Raw genomic sequence first — 19,628 nt, 5'->3', positions numbered from 1 at the left:
TATTTTTTTTTAAATTTGCAGTATGTTTTTGTTCACACTACATGTCATTTCTCTAGCCAGACATTTCATTTTCAAAATTTCATAATAGGGACACTTTAATATATCCATCTGGATCCAGATCCTTTCACAGTAAATCTTATGTGTAATATGTGCAAGGTATCGGGCTGTCTAAAAGTCTGATTAAACATCTGATGTTTTTTGACAGTTTAATTTTGAAGTCCAATTTGGCTAAACAAGTTAAGTAATTTAATTTTTGAGGGGATAAAAATTCTCAGACACCACTCGTTTGTTCAGAGTATCCTTATCCTTGACTTCAACTGTGTAGGGCGTTTTTCAACTCTGAAATACAGAGACTGGACCTCTTGGAAATTTAATTCAACACCCCTGGCCTACAGACTCCTCCTCCACAGGTGAAAGTAAAACTACCAGTAAAACTACTTACAAAAGAATCAAGGAAGCACTTGGTAAGAAGACGGGAATTACACAAGGAAAGACAAATACAGTGAGTATCACAGCTTGTGCTTTACACATTGACACAATTAACTAAAACAAAATCATAGAGAATTAAGAGTTGTTTGTTACACGTTTGTAAGTCTTATTATAGTATGTAATATATAAAAATGTAATGTATATTCATGTGAATAAGGATGTCAGCAAGTTTCAAGTACTGGTCAAATACCAACACTTGAAAAATTAAAACAAAAACAAATGGTAAACCTCACAAGAGAATATTAACATTCAAAACTAACAGCTACATCGCAAATCCCTTTGGACATACAGCCACTATAATAAATACAGAGACTTTTGATGATTTGATGTATCTGAATTGCTAATATGTTTGTGCTTAGTTTATTTGCAGATATATAATCAACATTTTAAATGGTGCCATGGCTTCCAGAAAGAGTTTCTCCGGAGAAACCGGTGCAAAGATATATGAATGGTGAGTCAGAGTCACTGTGCAGTGGCCAATTTCAGCATTTGATATTCATTTGCAATTTAGTTATTTGAAACAAAACAAAAAAACAATGTCGAATTGCTGTTTAGTTTTAGTCAAGTGAATCTCCTAAACTCCTGTTTGTCCATAAAGAGCCATCAGTTAATGGATGACCCAATAAACATCAGTTCAGGAAACACTTTTGCTCATGTGAGGTAGAGAGAGTCTCATGACTGCTGGATGAACAGGTCCGACTGCCACAAGGATCCCAGAATCTTGCTTACCTCTTGCTTAAAATACATTTCCTTGCTTAAAATTCAGTTCTTCGAGTATGATGGTTTTTAAATTTTTGGACTTCATGGCAAAATTTGAAGGCACCCCATGTACAAATATTTCTAAAATATAGCTGCTTATTTATTTTTTACAGGAGTGGCAATATACCGCATTAAATTATTTTTGACCAATGAATTAACAGTACATTTTCAGTTGTTTGTGATTTTTGAATTTCAGACATGTCAATTTCTACTCCCTAAAATATTTTAGAGCCTAGCATAACTAGAAAAAATGTAGATAGTCAACAATTTTAACTTTTTTTTCAATATATTTGATAAATCAGACACATGATCTTGTCCAAAAGTAGATTCCACTTGATTCATTTAATCCGATTTTTGATTTAAAAAGTGTATTTGGTCCAAGTGTTCATTTACTACTATTTATGAATTTTATGTTTTGGGGGGGATTTTCCCCAAATGTGTGAAAATTGAATGCATTTTTAATGCGGGACAGACTCTCTGTCACCCTTCGAATAGCATACCGGTTACTTGTACCGTATATTAATTATTAAGAATGTATTATTAGCTGTAAATGAGGATGATAAGAAATCCACCACTTCCTCATCACAATGAAAGTCGGGGTGGGGTTCACTGTTGGATCATTGCTTGGTCAAAACATGTAATCTTCTTCAAGATATCTTCCTTAGAGCTCTTCAGAAGAAAGAAATCATACAAAATTTGAACAGCATGAGGGATTAATTGTTTCTGTTTTTCAGTCTTATTCGAAGCGAATCTACTAAACCCCGAGGTGAGACCATGAAGAGTGTGCAGTCAATGGATGAACCACATGACTTCAGTTCAGGCGACTCTTCTGCTGATGTGAGGTGAGGACAGACTCATGGTTTACAGCTTTTCAATTTGTGAATTACACGCCTGATTAAATATTTCCAAGAAATCTTCCCACAACCACAGTATGAATCAGGTCTTCCACAAGAAGGCAGTTGGACTTTTTTTATTTAAAAAGTGTACTTGTTCAAGTGTTCATTTACTACTATTTGTATGAAATTTGTGTTTTGGGGGGGAACTTCCCCAAAAGTGTGAACACTGAATCATCTTGATCCCTTGGCACAACATTGAGGGCTGTCCACTCAGATCCTGAAAAAAAGGTGTTTAGCTGGTGTTGTCACAGTGTCTAGTTTGTGTTTCCAGGGTAACCACTAGAGGTCCTCTTGCGCACGGTTTCCTACACTCTTTTACTACATTTCCCATGATCCTCTCTATCACTGAGTGTTAATTGTGTTCAGCTGTTTCTCATCATCTCGTTTAGCACTTGTGTATATACCGTCAGTTTTAGTCCCTCCGTCCCAATTCGCCTACATATACTACGCCCTAAAAGTATGTGCTCTTTTTGTGAAGAAAAAGTACTTTTGAGTGTGTAGCAAAAGAATAGGCAAGCTTTGGGACATACTGCATCGTCTTTAACGGACAGATCTGTCGTGTGCCTCCTATCAGCGTAAACTGCCCTGTCAATCATCTCGTCACAGTTAAAATCCTCCATTCTATCTAATTTAATTTCTTACCGTTTCGGAGAGAAATGTAGTAGCACGTTCATCTGCCAGTCGTGGGTCTTTCAAGCAGAGACTCTCCTCATGTGTTTACAATTTGAATATAATGATGCTTTTAAAAGTTAATGTCTTCAATACCATATAGAATCATCATGTGCCCTTCAGAAAGACACCTGGCTCCCAGAGCTAGATTGGCCTGTATCTCCATATCGATTAAATTAATCAATAGTCTTTTGGTACATTTTTATCTGGAATATCTCGAGAATGTGCATACCCAATTTTATGTGAATCAGACAGACAGAAAATCTCATGTAGAGCTTGATTCAAGATTTCAAGGGAAGAATTTTCATGGCAAAGACTTTGATTTACAGTATTATTATTAGTTACAGTATTAGCGACAATGCAAATTTCCTTTTTACACAGAGGGAATGGGCATGAGAATTTTCATTGTCATGGTCAAATTATGTGATGTATATTTTGGGGTATGATTTTAAATTTAAAATGCATACATTATGAGTTGGTAGTGAGATTGTGTTGATAATATTGGAATTACAGCATAGATCAAACTGTTTTACCTCTTTGACTTTGGTCTCAAATCATGAGTTTCGCATAATAGCATACAGGCCAGTTATGCAATGGATACATTGATTGCATAAATGATCTTGAAATAATATATAAACATAAATGCATATTTTATGGGAGCCAGATTAAATGCTAAATAACAGTAATTGCATTTTTAATGTGGGCCAGACTCTCTGTCACCCCTCATATAGCATACCAGTTACTTGTACCGTATATTAATTATTAAGAATTTATTATTAGCTGTAAATGAGGATATAAGAAATCCACCACTTCCTCATCACAATGAAAGTCGGGGGGGTTCACTTTTGGATCATTGCTTGCTTGGTCAAAACATGTTGAAACCTTCTTCAAAATATCTTCCTCAGAGTTCTTCAGAAGAAAGGAATCATACAAAATTTGAACAGCATGAGGGATGAATTGTTTCTGTTTTTCAGTCTTATTCGAAGCGAATCTACTAAACCCCGAGGTGAGACCATGAAGAGCGTGCAGTCAATGGATGAACCACATGACTTCAGTTCAGGCGACTCTTCTGCTGATGTGAGGTGAGGACAGACTCATGGTTTAGAGCTGGAGGAGTCTGAACATTAATTTGAAGATTCAAGATGACAAATACACAATTTGTGAATTACACGCCTGATCAAATATTTACAAGAAATCTTCCCACAACCACAGTATGAATCAGGAGGAAACAAAGTCTTCCACAAGAAGGCAGTTGAACTTTTTTAAGGTATGTGTTTTACCATATAAATCCCACTAAAAATGACATCCCTTCAGAGACATGACTATGAGTGGTCATTTATATAATTGGTTTTTAAGGTTAATATGTTTGTCTTATTGGTAACGGACAATTAGTGTTATTTAAGTTAGCTTGTTAGTTTGGGGGTTACATGCTAACAAGTGGTTTGGCATTGCAAATACGATCAGCTGTCCTTCCTTTCTCCCTGTAGCACTGTCTTAGGCATCTTACATTACATACATTACAGTTTATTGCTCTGTCCACATCTGCAGTACTCCTGCCTCCTGCTGCAGGACAATGGCATGTTCATAAAGGTGGTATTGGACACTAGGCATCTTTTTCCTGGTGTTTTTTGAGTCAGTAGAAATGCCTCTTTCGTGCTCTAAGTAATTGGAACTGTGATCCACCACTTGTCTACTATTAGGGATGGTTTCCGGACGGAGAATAAGCCTAGTCCTGAGACTCAAATGGCACTTTAAAACAGAAAGAAAAATCTGCTTTTCCTGTCATTGTGTAATTTTAGTCCTAGACTAATATAATTTTATAACAAACTAGTTTAATATTTCTAATTTGTTGTGCTGAAAATAATAGATAATAGTGGCACACAGTGTATTTTTGTATCTGTGTTGACATATTAGATATCAGGTGATATCAAGAAAAAATGCCTAATTTGTGAAAATCATCATCTCTTTGATGAAAAAAGTTGAAGAGGTCCACAAGACTGCTGCGCCCAGATAACCCAGAATTCTCTGAAAGAGAGGAGGATGAGGTTGAGGATGAAGGTCAGAGAACTGATAACCCAGAATTCTCTGAAAGAAAGGAGGAGGATGATGAAGAGCAGAGCAGATTCAGACAGGGGCTTCTGAAGACACTGCAGGTCTCGACAAACAGGAACCATACAGACATCACTAACACACTTCAGACCAGTAAGAGCTTTATAGGAATATCAATATTTATTCTCATGTTACAAATCTGTATCAATGGCTTGTGTGAAATACAAAAGGACTAATCTACCAGAATGCCCAAAGTGCTTTTTCCCTTAAAATGAAAGTGAATGGGGACAAGGTACATTTGTGGGCACTATTTTTGTTTATTGTACATTCTCAAAAAAAGGGTACAAAAGCTGTCACTGCTGTACCTTTTTAAAAGGTACACTTTTGTACCCAAACGCTTCATATTGGTACCTTTGGTACATGTTAGCACCTAAAACGTACATATTAACACCTAAATGGACATATTAACACCTAAATGGACATATTAACACCTAAAATGGACAATTAGCACCTAAAAATTATATATTAGCACCTAAAATGGACACATTAGCTCCTGAAATGTAAATATTAACACTTAAAATGTACATGTTAGCACCTAAAATGTACATATTAGCACCTAAAATGTACATATTAGGACCTAAAATGAACATAATAGCTCCTGAAATGTACATATCAACACCTAAAATGTACTTAGCACCTAAAATGTACTTATTAGCACCTAAAATGTACATATTAACACCTAAAATGGACAAAAGTTCACCTTTTGAAAAGGTACAGCCCAGTGACAGCTTTTGTACCTTTTTTTCTGAGAGTGTATCAGAAAAATAATAAATTGTAAAGTTATTTAATATATGGCTTATGAATATCAATGTTTCTTTTATCTGTCTCTATTTATCAGAACATTCCCCTTTCTGTCTGGTACAACACAAATCTACAGTAAAAGAAAAGTTCCATACAATTAATGATGCATATGATGGAATATCATATCAAGGAAACTCAATACCTCTACATGAGATCTACACAGAGCTATACATCACAGTGGGAGAGAGAGAAGAGGTCGATAATCAACATGAGGTCAAACAAATTGAGGCAACATCATGGAGACCAGTGACACATGAAACGCCAATCAAATGCAATGACGTCTTTAAAGCCTCACCTGAAAGAGACAAGCCCATCAGAACTGTACTGACTAAAGGAGTTGCTGGAATTGGAAAAACAGTCTCTGTGCAGAAGTTCATTCTAGATTGGGCGGAAGAAAAAGACAATCAGGATGTTCATGTCATATTTCCCATTCCTTTCAGAGAACTCAATTTAATGAATAAAAAGAATATAAGTCTGATGAAACTTCTTCAATGCTTTTTTATGGATACAGACGAACTGAGAGCAACAGACTTTAATGACCTCAAAGTCCTGTTCATATTTGATGGACTGGATGAGTGTCGACTTCCTCTAGATTTCCAGAACAATGATAGCTTGTTTGATGAAACAGAATCAGCCTCAGTGGATGTGCTGCTGACCAACCTCATCAAGGGCAATCTTCTTCCTTCTGCTCTCCTCTGGATCACCACTCGACCAGCAGCAGCCGGTCAGATCCCCCCTGAGTGTGTCGACCAGGTCACGGAGGTACGAGGTTTCAATGACCCTCAGAAGGACGAGTATTTCAGCAAAAGAATAGGTGATCAGAATCTGGCCAAAAGAATCATCACACACATCAAATCATCAAGGAGCCTCCACATCATGTGTCACATCCCAGTGTTCTGCTGGATCTCAGCCTCTGTTCTAGAGAAGATGTTGAGTGAAAAAGAGAGTGCAGAGATCCCAAAGACTCTCACTCAAATGTTCGCTCACTTCCTGATCTATCAGACCAAACTGAAAACCCAGAAGTATGATGGGAAAAATGAAGTAGATCTTCAGCAGGCCAAGAGGACCATCTTCTCACTGGGAAAACTAGCTTTTGAACAGTTGGAAAGGGGGAACCTGATCTTTTATGAGGAAGATCTGAAACAGTTTGGTATTGATGTCAGAGAAGCATCAGTGTACTCTGGAGTCTGTACCCAGATCTTCAGAGAGGAGTTAGGACTGTACCTGGGGAAGGTGTACAGCTTTGTTCATCTCAGCGTTCAGGAGTTCATTGCTGCTTTATTCACATTTCTTTCAGAAAAAGAAACAAAAATTAGCATGACTGATTTACTGAAAGGGGAAATAGACAAGGCTTTACAGAGTAAAACTGGACACTGGGACCTTTACCTCCGCTTCCTTCTGGGTCTCTCACTGGAGTCCAATCAGACGATCTTACGAGGCATCCTGACACAGACAGAAAGCAGATCTGACAGCAAAAAGGAAATAGTAGAGTACATTAAGATGAAGATCAAGGAAAATCCATCCCCCGAGAAGTCCATCAATCTGTTCCACTGTTTGAATGAACTGGATGATCATTCACTAGTTCAAGAAGTTCAAAATTTTTTGAGCAGGATGGATGTCATTCCTTTCCGTAGAATCCGTCTTTCTCCTGCTCAGTGGTCAGCTCTGGTTTTTGTGTTGCTGAACTCAAAAGAGGAGCTTGATGAGTTTCAACTGAGTAAATATAAACCATCTGAAGAAGGTCTTTTGATGCTGTTGCCAGTCATCAAAATTTCTAAAAAATCTGAGTGAGCATTTTTCTAATCAAAGCATCATACATCATAGTTTATTTATTGCTTTAATGCTCTGAAAGTATTGCATTGGTAAACATACCACATTTCAATATATATAGCACTGTGCAAAAGTCTTAGCCATTTTCGTATTTTCATTTGCCACAATCCATTTGCCATTAATTGTAATAATCGAGTGAGGTTTTTGAATGAGTCTGAAAACAGCTGGTTTGCTCCACATGACTCCACACCATCATCAAGTCCGTCTGTGATTACACAAAGAAACAGAAAAATTACAGAAAAAATAAATCCAGAAGAACTGTGGCAACATCTCTAAGAAACTTGAAGAAACCTCCCTTAGAAACCTAAACTTAAATAAACTATAAGCAAGTGAACCTAGGACAAATTTTGAAATACAAAGGGTGATCTCACCAAATATTTATTTGATTTAGTTAATAATGATTAAGTTAACTGATAAATAAAATCCATTTGTGGCATTATTTTTGAAAACATCCTCACTTTACAGCATTTTCACAGACAAGCATAGTATTTTCATTGTACTGTAGCTTTACAGGAAGGTTTCTTCATATAAAAATTGTTTTAACTTATTTGAAAGCAAATACATCACATTTTTTATATTGAGTTTTGTCGAAAAGCTGAAAAATAATGGGATACTGTATCTTTTGAACATAAGTAATTCGGTGTCTGTAGTTACATGGTTATTTTGATCACTTCTCTTAAAGTCTACAGAGTTGTAATCTGACAAAGGAGAGCTGTTCAACACTGGCCTCAGTTCTCAGCTCAAACCCTTCAAGTCTGAGAGAGCTGAACCTGAGTTTCAACAACCTGCAAGATTCAGGACTGAAGCTACTCTCTGATGGACTGAAGAATCCTCAATGTAAACTGCAGACTCTAAAGTAAGATGTTACTCAAAGTTTTTTTCAATTGTAATATGAAACACACCTGCCTGTAAACAGTCTAACATCACTTATGACTGCAGAATAGTAATCATTTAGGTGTAGGATTGGGCACCCCTGCTCCACATCTTCTCCTTTTGTGTATATAGCTTGCATATTTGTTAACCACTAATAGTTTATTTGTTTTTAATGTCAATACATCAGTCAAACACTAACAATTAATATCATTTTCCAGCTCTTTTGTTTGTGTTGATCACTTCAAAGTATTTTACAACTTGTGCAGAGTAGCTTTGAGAATTGTTCAGAAGTTCAGCTGAATTGCTGTTAATAAATATATTCTCTACAGACTGTCTAACTGCAGAATTGGAGAAGAAGGTTGTGTTGCTCTGGTTACAGCTCTGAGATCAAATCCCTCACACCTGAGAGAACTGGATCTGAGCTGCAATAAACCAAGGGACTCAGGAGGGAAGTTGCTCTCTGATCTATTGAAGGACCCACACTGTAAACTGGAGAAGTTATTGTGAGTGCTGCTGTACTGACGGGTTTTTAACTCTTTCCCCGCCAAACACGGAATTTTCCGTGTTTAATGAAAAAACGCATCTGCGCCAAACACGGAATTTTCCGGGTATCCGTGTTTTAGGTGGTATACGGTAAGGAAGACCCGCGCGCATGTCCTGAATGATTGCGCAACTCTTTGATCAGAGAAACAGATCGCAATCGTCTCAAACAGTGGAGTAGTGAGAATGTATCAGACAGACAATGCAGAGGTATATGGCTGAAGTACTGGAGGTTAATGGACTCGGAGTCCGATCACTCTTTATTTGATAATTCTGAATCTGATCGGGACGAAGTAGTCAGTGAGAGAGATGCACATGTTCATGCTAGCCATGGACGTGCCGCAGATAGATCGTATAATATTATGACACTATAGTATGTGTGTGTGCAGGCATTTATGTGTGGCTGTCTAAATATGAAGGTGTAATTGTCAAATTATTTCTCTCTTTGTGCACATTTACCACATTGTAATATGTATTTGTGTGTGTGTGTGTGTGTGTGTCTAGGCCTGTTTATTGTAATTCCAATTATTCATTATTCACAGGTAGAACACAGAGAGGCAGAGGCAGAAGTTTTATTGCAAAAGTTACATTTCCCTTACATCCTGGGAAATGTGATATATTTTACATTTATTTTATGTTTTTAATTTATTTTGGAAAGTTTTATATATGAAGGAAACAACATCTGAATGTATTCTGCTTTTAAATGCACTTGTTTGATAAAAATACCTTTTTCTCAGTTTTTTGTCCAAAATGTTGTGTTTTTGACAAAACCTACCTCTGTTCAAGAGGCAATAAAAAAAGAACAGATGAAGATAAAATAAAAACGTTTTTTTTGCCTAAAAGCAGAGGCTCAGATCTTTATTTTTATATATATCATCTTCATATATTCATGGAAGAAAATATTCAGCGGGGCATTCAAATTTAGCGAAAATCGTCAAAAACCCTGGCGGTGGCTGGCAACTTTTTTTTAAAACGCTGGCGGGGAAAGAGTTAATGACAGACAAGATATTTATTTTTTTGCTTCTCACAAACTCATTTTATGTAACAATAGTGTCTAAAAGTCTGAGACTGCAATAAAATGGCATGTTATATGTCTCTAACCATGTACAGGGACAACATTAAAAAACAATGAATAGAAAAACATAGTTAAGATTGTGTGCAAGAGAGTGTGGACAAAGATAGGTACACCCCCTATATTGGGCTACATTAAATAGTAGTTTAATAATGGTGGTTAGTAGTTAAAAATGGTGACATGCATGGTGTCAGAGAAATACACTAAAACATAATGTCCACTACAGTGGACAAAAAATCTATTCCTGGGTCCCAGGAGGATATAATCAAGCATGCAAAACACTATACAATGTAAAAAGACTATATGCAAGCACTAATAATACACAAAATATACTGGGGAAATGCACGTTTATTATTTATTAGACAGATTTGTCACTGAATTAGTGGAAATTATTCCATTTCTGTGGGACTGCATGTCTGTTTGTTGTAGCCTGTACGTTTCTGTGCAGGCACTGTCTCCCAAAGCAGTGCTTTTCTAAAGTGTATAAGATAAGCAAAATTGTGATAATTCTCAGTGGGGCAAGCCAACAGCACAGAGTCTGCCTGGGTGTGGGGTTGTAAAGATTAACTGGAACAATGGTTTGTTTAATCAGTCTCGTCGTTACAACATACATGTAGCTCACATATGATTGTACCCCAGTTTGTTCTCAATACAGTGTAATGAGACTTTAGCCAATATGTTTTTTAAGAAACAACAAAAAAAAGCACAAAGGTCAGGGCATGTCATTTCCAGGACCCCAAAACCCCCTCAGACCCCCTCAGAGTGTTAAATTATGGATGCAGCAAAATTTCAGCTGCCGGAAATGGCATTTTTCTGTTTTTGTTCAAAAAAGGGAAAAAAAGGCAGAAAATATGTTATAAAAATATACATGCCATCCAAACCCCTGTGTTCAACAGTCAGGTTTACTCTCATGCTGCATTTTTTTTGTAACTCTGCCTCAGTGAATATTTTAGTCAGACACTTTCAATTGTATTGAGCTGTTCATTTGAGGATTCTTTTTCTCTCTACAGGCTTTATAACTGCCGTCTTGGAGAGGAAGTTTGTACTGCTCTGGCATCATCTCTGATATCAAATCCTTCAAACCTGAGAGAACTGAATCTGAGCTATAATAAACCAGGACACTCAGCAGTGGAACTGCTCTCTAATCTACTGCATGATCCACACTGTAAACTGGTGAAACTGCAGTGAGTCTTATTAGTTATTATAATTTTGATGCTATCATTAGACAGATGTTATAATTGAGTTATAATAAATAATAGTTATAATTGTTAACCAATGGGCTGGATATTTATTTAAATAATAATAGTCCTTATACATTATTTCTGATCTAATTTTCTATATTTCTCTGTAGTTATACAAGACTATTGATAGAATAGTAGAAAAAACAACATCAAACAATACATAAACACATTCTGCCAATGGAAAAGTATATTTATATTACAGTGTCGGAAAAGCAGAATAAGAATGCTTCTTTTTGTATATTCTCTACAGGTTGTGTAACTGCAGTATTGGAGAAGACGGTTGTGCTGCTTTGGCTACAGCTTTGAGATCAAACCCCACACACCTGAGAGAAATGAATCTGAACTATAATAAACCAGGAGTTTCAGGGGTGAAGCAACTCTCTTGTCTAGTGAAGGACACACACTGCAAACTGGAGAAACTACAGTGAGTTCCACTATTTTACCATATTGTAAAACGGTAAATATGGTTATAATACAGACATATGGGATGATTTCCAGGTTTTGTTTTGTTTTTTCCCACAAATTTAACCACAAAGATCACATACACCACGGGAGTACAGGATTTGTGTTTGATAAATGCTTAATTTTAACCATTTTTTTATGGATAAAATCTAAAGGTCCACAAAAATGAAACTGAAACAATAACAGAATGTATGTCATAGTACATTTTTGGAAAGCACACAAAGACGAAGAACCAGGTTCAAACTATTTTTAATAATATCCAAAGGCATCTTCAGCAAAAGGCAGGCAAGCAAACATAACATCACATTAACAAGACCATACAAACTAAAGGGAAAACACACAAACTTTTATGAAAACGATAACATGGCACACATCTGAACAGAATGACAAGTCAAATTAGTTACTATGACAACTAAAGACTGGCTAGAACGGCTGGATCCCAAATGGCACACTCTGGCTTTGTGGACCTCCTTCGAGTTCACATTTCACTCTTGGTGACTTCAGGAAGTGCAAACCTAAGGGGTGCTGGTGCATGTGAGAGTGTATTTTGGGACAGGCTTGATGACATCATGCGACCGAAAGTTGAACAGCCACGAAACTCCCCTCATTGATCTGATGAGTAGTTCACAATGATTCCTGGGTAGGTAAATCGTGTGGAGGGTGCAGAAGTGCAGGCTTCACCGAAGTCCGCATCGAGGGCACAAATGCGGTGCTCGCAAGCACACTTTTGAGCGCTGAAATGCCACATGGGACACCCTACGGACTCATACACTTTGCGAGCACTCATTTGGACTCGTGATTTAAGGTCACGAGTCCAAATGAAGTGTGCCATTTGGGATCCAACCAACAATGGAAAAGGGAAACTGAATATAAACAAACTGAAAACAAAATTAAGAAAAAACCCTCAATATATTATATGAAAAATATTTTACTTCCACTAATTTACTTTCAACAAATGTTTACCTTGCGAAATTATTATTCTTTCAACTTAACTTGATTAATTTTAAATAAATATGTAAAATTATATTTCATGACTCTTGCCACTAAAAGGCTTCCTAGGGTCTTGGACCTCTCATTACCTCTAGAATTTTGAACATTTTTACAAAATGATTTTTGGGTCAAAAGGACCCGAGGGAAGGATGAGGGAACACTCCATCTGCCCCTCAGATTTTCTTCCTCAGAGGAAGTGGTTTATCTAGCCCATGCTAGTTAAGCAATTTTTTGTGCTTCAGCGTCCGCATGTAGTGGAACTTGCTTTGTTCTCCTCTCAGTGAAGCACAATGGAACTGTGCTCTCGCTTCATTGCAAGTGATGACCCGCACGGTAAGTGTGAGAAATACCTCGGCCTGTCACATGCACATGAATTTATGCTTCAGACTTGGAAGATTTTGGGAATGCAGCCTTCTGCAGCCTACACTGAGTGGACGTGCAAATTCGCGCCTCTGAGAACCTCGACATGACGACGAGCCTCTGGATTTTCAGTCCTCCTAGTTCGATAAGCATTTTCTGATTGGCCAATCTAACTCGTGCCCCATTAGTTCAGAAATCTTTATTGCAAGATCTCAAGACACTGGAAGCAGCCTGTCTGATAGTGACGGCCTCTGATTTCACCAACCTGGCTGTTCCTTACATTAATACTACTTATGGATTTTCACAGTCAGTTTTTAATCAATTATGTGTTTAACTTACCCGTTTCTCTAAAAATGACTGTTCTAGACATAATTTTTTTTTTCTGAATGCATGTGTTGAACTGAAAGGTTTGACTTTCTCTTTTTCTCTATAGGCTGTCTGACTGCTCTATTACTGAGGAGTGTTTTAAAGCTCTAGTTTCAGGTTTGAGATCAAACCCCTCACATCTGAGAGATCTAAATCTCAATGGAAATGAAATAGGAGACACAGGGGTAAAGCTGCTTTCTGATCTACTACAGGATAATCACTGTAAACTGGGGAAACTACAGTAAGTGTCTATGTAGTTATTGAGAGGCAGCACCAAAGTGAAATGATCTTGTTCTGGTTTTCTGAAATTCAGTATGAACTATTTAATGTACTCCTTTCATTTCTTCTTAATTATTATTCTTACTCTTTTTTTTATTCTTAATTATTGCCCTTTATGGCAGAAATGGGGATTTTCAATGCTTTATCTATTTTCGCACAGCCACTTTCTATTTTGCAAAGCTCAACAATCTTTTGCTGCACATCAGAACTATATTCGTTGGTTTTACTCATTGTGAAGAATGATTAAAGGTATACTCCACTTTTTTTTGGAAATATGTTCATTTTACCACTCCCACAAAGTTTAACAGTTGAGTTTTACCGTTTTGAAAATACATTCTGCCGATTTTCTGATATTTAGAAGAATGTCAGTAACCAGACAGTTTCTGGTCTCATTGACTTCCATAGTAGGAAAAAAATATACTATGGAAGTCAATGAGACCTGAAACTCTTTAGTTACTGGTATTCTTCTAAATATCAAAAAATCGCCTCAATACATTTGAAAATGGTAAAACCCAACTGTTTAACTCTTGTGGAGTGGTAAAATGAGCCTATTTCCAAAAAAGTGGAGTATCCCTTTAAGGGAATTTGAAAGTTTCCTTATATTTATACACTTGCTGAACAGAAAGTCATGGCTGGATGCTCCAAGTCACACTTGTGTGCTAACAAAAAAAGAAAAGAAGAAAAATATGAATGGTAATATACTTACATAAGAATTTATAGGAGTGACAATAATTGTAGTTAACATGCATTGGAGAAAAACATTTCATAATGTGAGTGTCCCCCCACTCAATTGTTTTACTTCAACGAAAGGTTAGAATTTTGAGCATTTTTTGAATGAAAGATCAAAAGGATAAAACAATGTCAAATTTGCAGGTTGTTTCAAAATGCATCCAACATCATGTGATTATGTTATCTTGTCTCATTCTGCAGGCTGTTCACAACTCTTGATACACAGGCTGATTTTTTTCTTTAGAATGATAACATACAAAGCTCACATTCAGTTGATTCTAACACTTACACATAAATGTATATGATTTTCTCTCCTTTCATCTGCAGGCTGAAATTGTGCGAATTTCAAGAAGAAGGTTGTGCTGCCCTGGCTTCAGCTCTGAGATCAAATCCCTCACACCTGAGAGAACTGGATTTGAGCAATAATAAACTAGACGATTCAGGAATTAAGCTGCTCTCTGAACTATTGAAGGAAAGGAAATGTAAACTGGAGAAACTGCAGTGAGTTCTGCACTGGTCATCATATTGTATTTGTAGTAAAAAAGATAAAAGGGATGCCTCATATGGAAATTAACATCCTCATCCTTTTTAAATACTTGTTAAACATGTTATAGGAACATTGCTGTAACATGTAGTCAACAGGCACAAAGACAAATGAGATTTAAAAACAAAACAGTCTTTATTAATTATCTGGACACATTGGAGATAACTCAAGAGAGTAACATAAACAACATTTAAATCAAACAAGAACGGACAAAGAACAACAAAGAAACAGGGTTATAAAAACATGGTTGGAACAAAGGAAACCAAACTAGGTGAAACTAATATGTTAAAAAAGAAAAAAAAATCAGTAACCACAGTAACCGAAACTAAACAGAGTAGGGAAAAGGAACTAAAGAAAATGGATCAGAACTTCAAAATAAAAGACAACATGACAGAACAGAACCATAACAAGTGCGTAGTTGTGCTTGGAGCCAAGTATTTTATTTGTGATAATGCCAGGGGCCGGAGGGTGTCAGGTTTGAGGACCACACGATTTCATCTCTGCTCTTTGCGGATGATGTTGTCGTGTTGGCCCTTTCAGACCAGGACCTTTAGCATGCACTGGGGCGGTTTGCAGCCGAGTGTGAAGCAGCTGGGATGAAAATCAGCACCTCCAAATCCGAGGCCATGGTCCTCAGTCGGAAAAGGGTGGCTTGCCCACTTCAAGTTGGTGGATAGATCCTTCCTCAAGTGGAGGAGTTTAAGTATCTTGCGGTTTTGTTCACGAGTGAGGGAAGGATGGAAAGGGAGATTGACAGACGGATCGGTGCAGGCCCGACCCGGCCCCGGATAAGCGGAAGAAGATGGATGGATGGAATGAAACATGCCAAAATGTGTTGTTATAATTTTTGCCATAAGAAATTATGAACAGATACAAAAACAAGGGAGAACAAAATATTAAAATTTGATTATGTTGTAGGCAGCCAGTGTATGCTTTTTCCAGTGAGCTTTTTGATTTTCTATACATTTTGTTGTAAAAAATCATTTAAAAACTGTGCTCATAAATAATTGTTACATACACAAAATAGACATCTCTCAAAAATACATAGATTTCAGATGCACAACATTGAAGGAAACATTAAGGATTGTTTGTACTTTTTATTCTCTATAGGCTGTATAACTGCAGTATTGGAGAAGAAGGTTGTGCTGCATTGTCTTCAGCTCTGAGATCAAACCCCTCACACATGAGAGAGCTTAATCTGAGCAACAATAAACTGGGTGATTCAGGAGTGAAGTTGCTTTCCGACTTACTGCAGGATCCAAACTATAAACTGGAGAAATTACAGTGAGTGATGATTTGCTCCATGATTTATAAATGTTTAATTTCATATTACTAGTAAAGTGTCTGTCATTCACAATATTCAATTCAATTAAACAGAATTATTTCAACATAACCTACAAAAAATATTTTCATCTTTGTAAATGATTCTCATAACAAGTGTATATTAATGTGTCTTATTTTTTTACAGTAAAATGTTTATTCATTCAAGTTTTCGGTCTTATTTTTATTTTTATTTTTTTTACAGTATCCTTACCTAAAACAATCAACTACAAATGGCAATCCAAACAACTGATTTCTACCATAATCAACCGGATGTACTTACTTTTCCCTACTGGACATTTAGTTATTTAGCCATATGATGTAATGACAACAAAGTGACTTACAAATGATGAACATGAGAAGAAATTGATCATAAATGTCAAAACATATTTGTAGTTTACTATGCCAATTGAAAGCATCTATACAATTTAAAGACGACATGAAATACAGAAGCAGAGAAAAGAGTTTTTATGATAGTGCCCAGGAGACTAAGCGACTAAACCTGTAGGTGTGACTTGGATACCTCTCCTCTCCAGGAAACCTTAAGGGTTTTCTGCTTTTTGTCAAATAAAGAAAAATAAACATGATATGCGTTTTGCCTTTTCTCTGTCAGTGGAGTTTATTCTGAAATTGTAACTAAGTGAATACTTGTCACAGAGACATGAAAGATTTCTCTTTATGAAGCTGAAATTCTTAATTTAAATATAAAAAACAGCTATTCTCAGTTGATGTAATCTGTATGAAAAGAGAGAGTGTCACTCTTTTTCCTTTCACCTAATTATAGCGTAATGTGACTACACCTACTGAGAGCGTGTGCTATTCAAACGCCAATGTTGAGGCAAGCCATGAAAATGCCTACATCAGCTGGATAAAACATCCAGTTTAAATGGGGGGGGGGGGTTGACTGCTTTTTTTCTTTGCATGATTGTGTTTATGAGGTGCAATATAACATGTATTCGTGGTTTTTCTTTTTTAAAAAGTCTTATTTTTCATAAACTTCTCCTTTATTGTCAGCCGCGCTCTCCTCTGTCCCCTGAACGAGCGGTTGACTTCCTGATTCTATGAAAACACTCCCTCAGAAACGGTCAGTGGGCTCAGATTGGTTCGTTTGGGCCGGTGTGTTGTGATTGGCTAAAGTGTCGCTCACGTTGTCCGGAAGATTAACGCCCATTACCTTTACGGCATGCCAAAGGTGGATACCATGCATAGACGGTGGATACACGTAAATAATGATGTCGAGACTGCAGTATTAGTGAGGCAGAATCAGACCGAGAAAGCCGCGATGAATCGATTCAAGCAGAACCTCGCCACACACTCTTACTAAACGTATTTGCTACATTTTTTAACCATATACACGTTTGTTTTACACAATAGCATCTGACTGGCAACGATATCAACTGACTGGCTACTAGGGGTTTCACAACTACTGATTTTTGCTAGTCGACTAGTTTTGCATAACAGTCGACGACTAGTCGACTAGTCGTTAAATGGTTTATTCTAGCGGTGTGCGACATCACGAATAGTAAATGTCTCCACGATCTGCTTTTGAAGAAATATGGTCGTAGTAGTATCGTGTTACAGTGCATTATATCAGTTCTGGCGCCTCTCAACTGTACAACGCGACGTAGCCTACACATCACACGTTAAGGAATAGGTACGGGACACTGCAATTCACAAAAGTTCATTGTTTGCATAAGCCTTGCCGGTTAAAGATTTAATTCACGCGCTGTTCTAACGTGCGCTTTCCTGAGCGCGCGGCATATCCCCGACGCTCATAGGCATTAGAAGCCTGTCAAACAGCGCCTGAATACTGGACTAAGTTATCTTTCAAGTCTTATTATGCTAATACTGTTAAATACACACAATATTTACATAAACAGAATTGGCTATGTCTAAACTGCAGCCTCCCCATATAGAAAGTGAAAGCAAACATTTGAGAGAAAATCTGGTGTAGGCTAATATGCGTCTATATTAAACACGTCGCGTGCTGGTCTAAAAGCGAGAGTACTCGTATTTTCCGCACTATAAAGCGCACTTAAAAGCCTTTAATTTTCTCAATCCGGCCTTTTCTCAAGCTTTATAATCCGGAGCGCATTATATCAATTGCTCGCGCTCGTGTCCATCTTCTGCCCGCTTTGTCACACGGCCAGTTCAACCTCGTATAAAATATCTCCCGCTCACGAGCGCTCTCTCTAACACACACACGAACAGACACTGCTGTTGTCAGCAGGCTGCGAATGTAAGTTACGTGCCCGCCCCAGCGCGCTCACGCTTACTAAATAAACGCCTCACCTCTGACGCCGTGCACTCGCTGCATTCCCTTTAGCACATCTAGTGGGTGCATAATGCAAACCCAGTCAAACGTTCGAAAAATGTTCTAAAATAGGTCATTAAAGGTGCGCCTTATAGTGCTTATAGTATATAGTACTGCCGCTTGTATTTAAAGGGATAGTTAACAAAAAATATATCTATATGTCATCATTTTGTTTCCGACTAGTCGACTAAGGCCAACAGCGCCAACTAGTGGTTGTGACAGTCGACTAGTCGACTAGTTGATGAAACCCCTACTGGCTACTAATGTTAAACACAAACAGCATTGACATTGGCAAGTTTACGTTCTTGATCATATCGAAAATAACGTCATAAAGCATATACACATGAAAAATACATTTACAACATTAGTACTTATACAAAATTCAGGTCCATAATGTTTGTATGTGTTTGTCGTAGACACAAAATACTAGCATAACTAGTAGCCTAGTGGCTATAAAGCCAGCGCTGGCATTTGAAAAAAATAAAATAAAACAAGGCTACATCTGGAATTATACATGCAAATACATTTAAAATGATGAAGTCTTAGCATACTTATGGCACAACAAATGCTGCCTCTTATTTTAAAGGACAACTCCGGCGCAAAATGAACCTTTAGTCTAATTACACATTGTTACCTAGTCAACCGTTATCAGAGATTTGTTTTCATGATTGCCGAATGTAAATAGTTTTATCTCTAAAAACAGTTTAGCCTATAACGCTAGTATAACACTAGTATATGGGGCATAGAGTAATGACAAATAAAAATCGCTTGTTATTACCTCTAACAAGGCTCAAAATAGCCCCATACTAACACGAAAGCATAACAAGGGTCCCTACTTTCAAACCGAAGCATTGAGAACTTTGTCAGTGTCCATACAGTTTAATAAGAAGATATTTTATACACACTGTAAACTTTGCGAATACAGGAAGAAGCCATCTTTGAAAAATAGTCTCTACCAGTCGATCTACGAACGCCGATCCATGTG

At 37.2% G+C, this 19,628-nt stretch overlaps 1 protein-coding gene across 5 annotated transcripts; it reads left to right on the top strand.

Annotated features, from left to right (window-relative positions):
• Positions 1–452: 452 nt before the first annotated feature.
• On the top strand, positions 453–16,916 carry LOC120491246 (NACHT, LRR and PYD domains-containing protein 3). Of its 5 annotated transcripts, none has more exons than XM_089124486.1 (15): positions 453–502; positions 849–940; positions 1,983–2,090; positions 3,788–3,895; positions 4,026–4,080; positions 4,793–5,015; positions 5,761–7,510; positions 8,236–8,409; positions 8,771–8,929; positions 11,049–11,222; positions 11,530–11,703; positions 13,525–13,698; positions 14,793–14,966; positions 16,120–16,293; positions 16,535–16,916. In XM_089124486.1, the coding sequence occupies exons 2-15, from the start codon at positions 888–890 to the stop codon at positions 16,545–16,547; spliced, it is 3,513 nt and encodes a 1,170-aa protein (XP_088980612.1). In that variant the 5' UTR covers positions 453–502; positions 849–887; the 3' UTR covers positions 16,548–16,916. The 5 variants fall into 5 exon arrangements, with proteins under 5 accessions (XP_088980612.1, XP_088980610.1, XP_088980613.1 ...); XM_089124484.1 differs by having other exon boundaries at positions 8,756–8,929; XM_089124487.1 differs by lacking the exon at positions 1,983–2,090 and having other exon boundaries at positions 8,756–8,929.
• Positions 16,917–19,628: the final 2,712 nt, after the last annotated feature.

The sequence above is a fragment of the Pimephales promelas genome, chromosome 20, assembly GCF_988280905.1.
Source record: "Pimephales promelas chromosome 20, fPimPro1.hap1.1, whole genome shotgun sequence".
In the NCBI taxonomy this organism is placed as follows: domain Eukaryota; kingdom Metazoa; phylum Chordata; class Actinopteri; order Cypriniformes; family Leuciscidae; genus Pimephales; species Pimephales promelas.
The sequence above is the reverse complement of the archived record's forward strand: the minus strand, read 5'-3'. Positions and strand labels throughout refer to the sequence as shown.

Coding starts and splice junctions, on each gene's coding strand:
- LOC120491246 (XM_089124484.1), top strand. CDS start 888: ATGGCTTCCAGAAAGAGTTTCTCCGGAGAAACCGGTGCAAAGATATAT. Junction 4,081..4,792: donor GGCAGTTGAACTTTTTTAAG/GTATGTGTTTTA, acceptor TGATGAAAAAAG/TTGAAGAGGTCCACAAGACT. Junction 11,704..13,524: donor TGCAAACTGGAGAAACTACA/GTGAGTTCCACT, acceptor TTTTCTCTATAG/GCTGTCTGACTGCTCTATTA.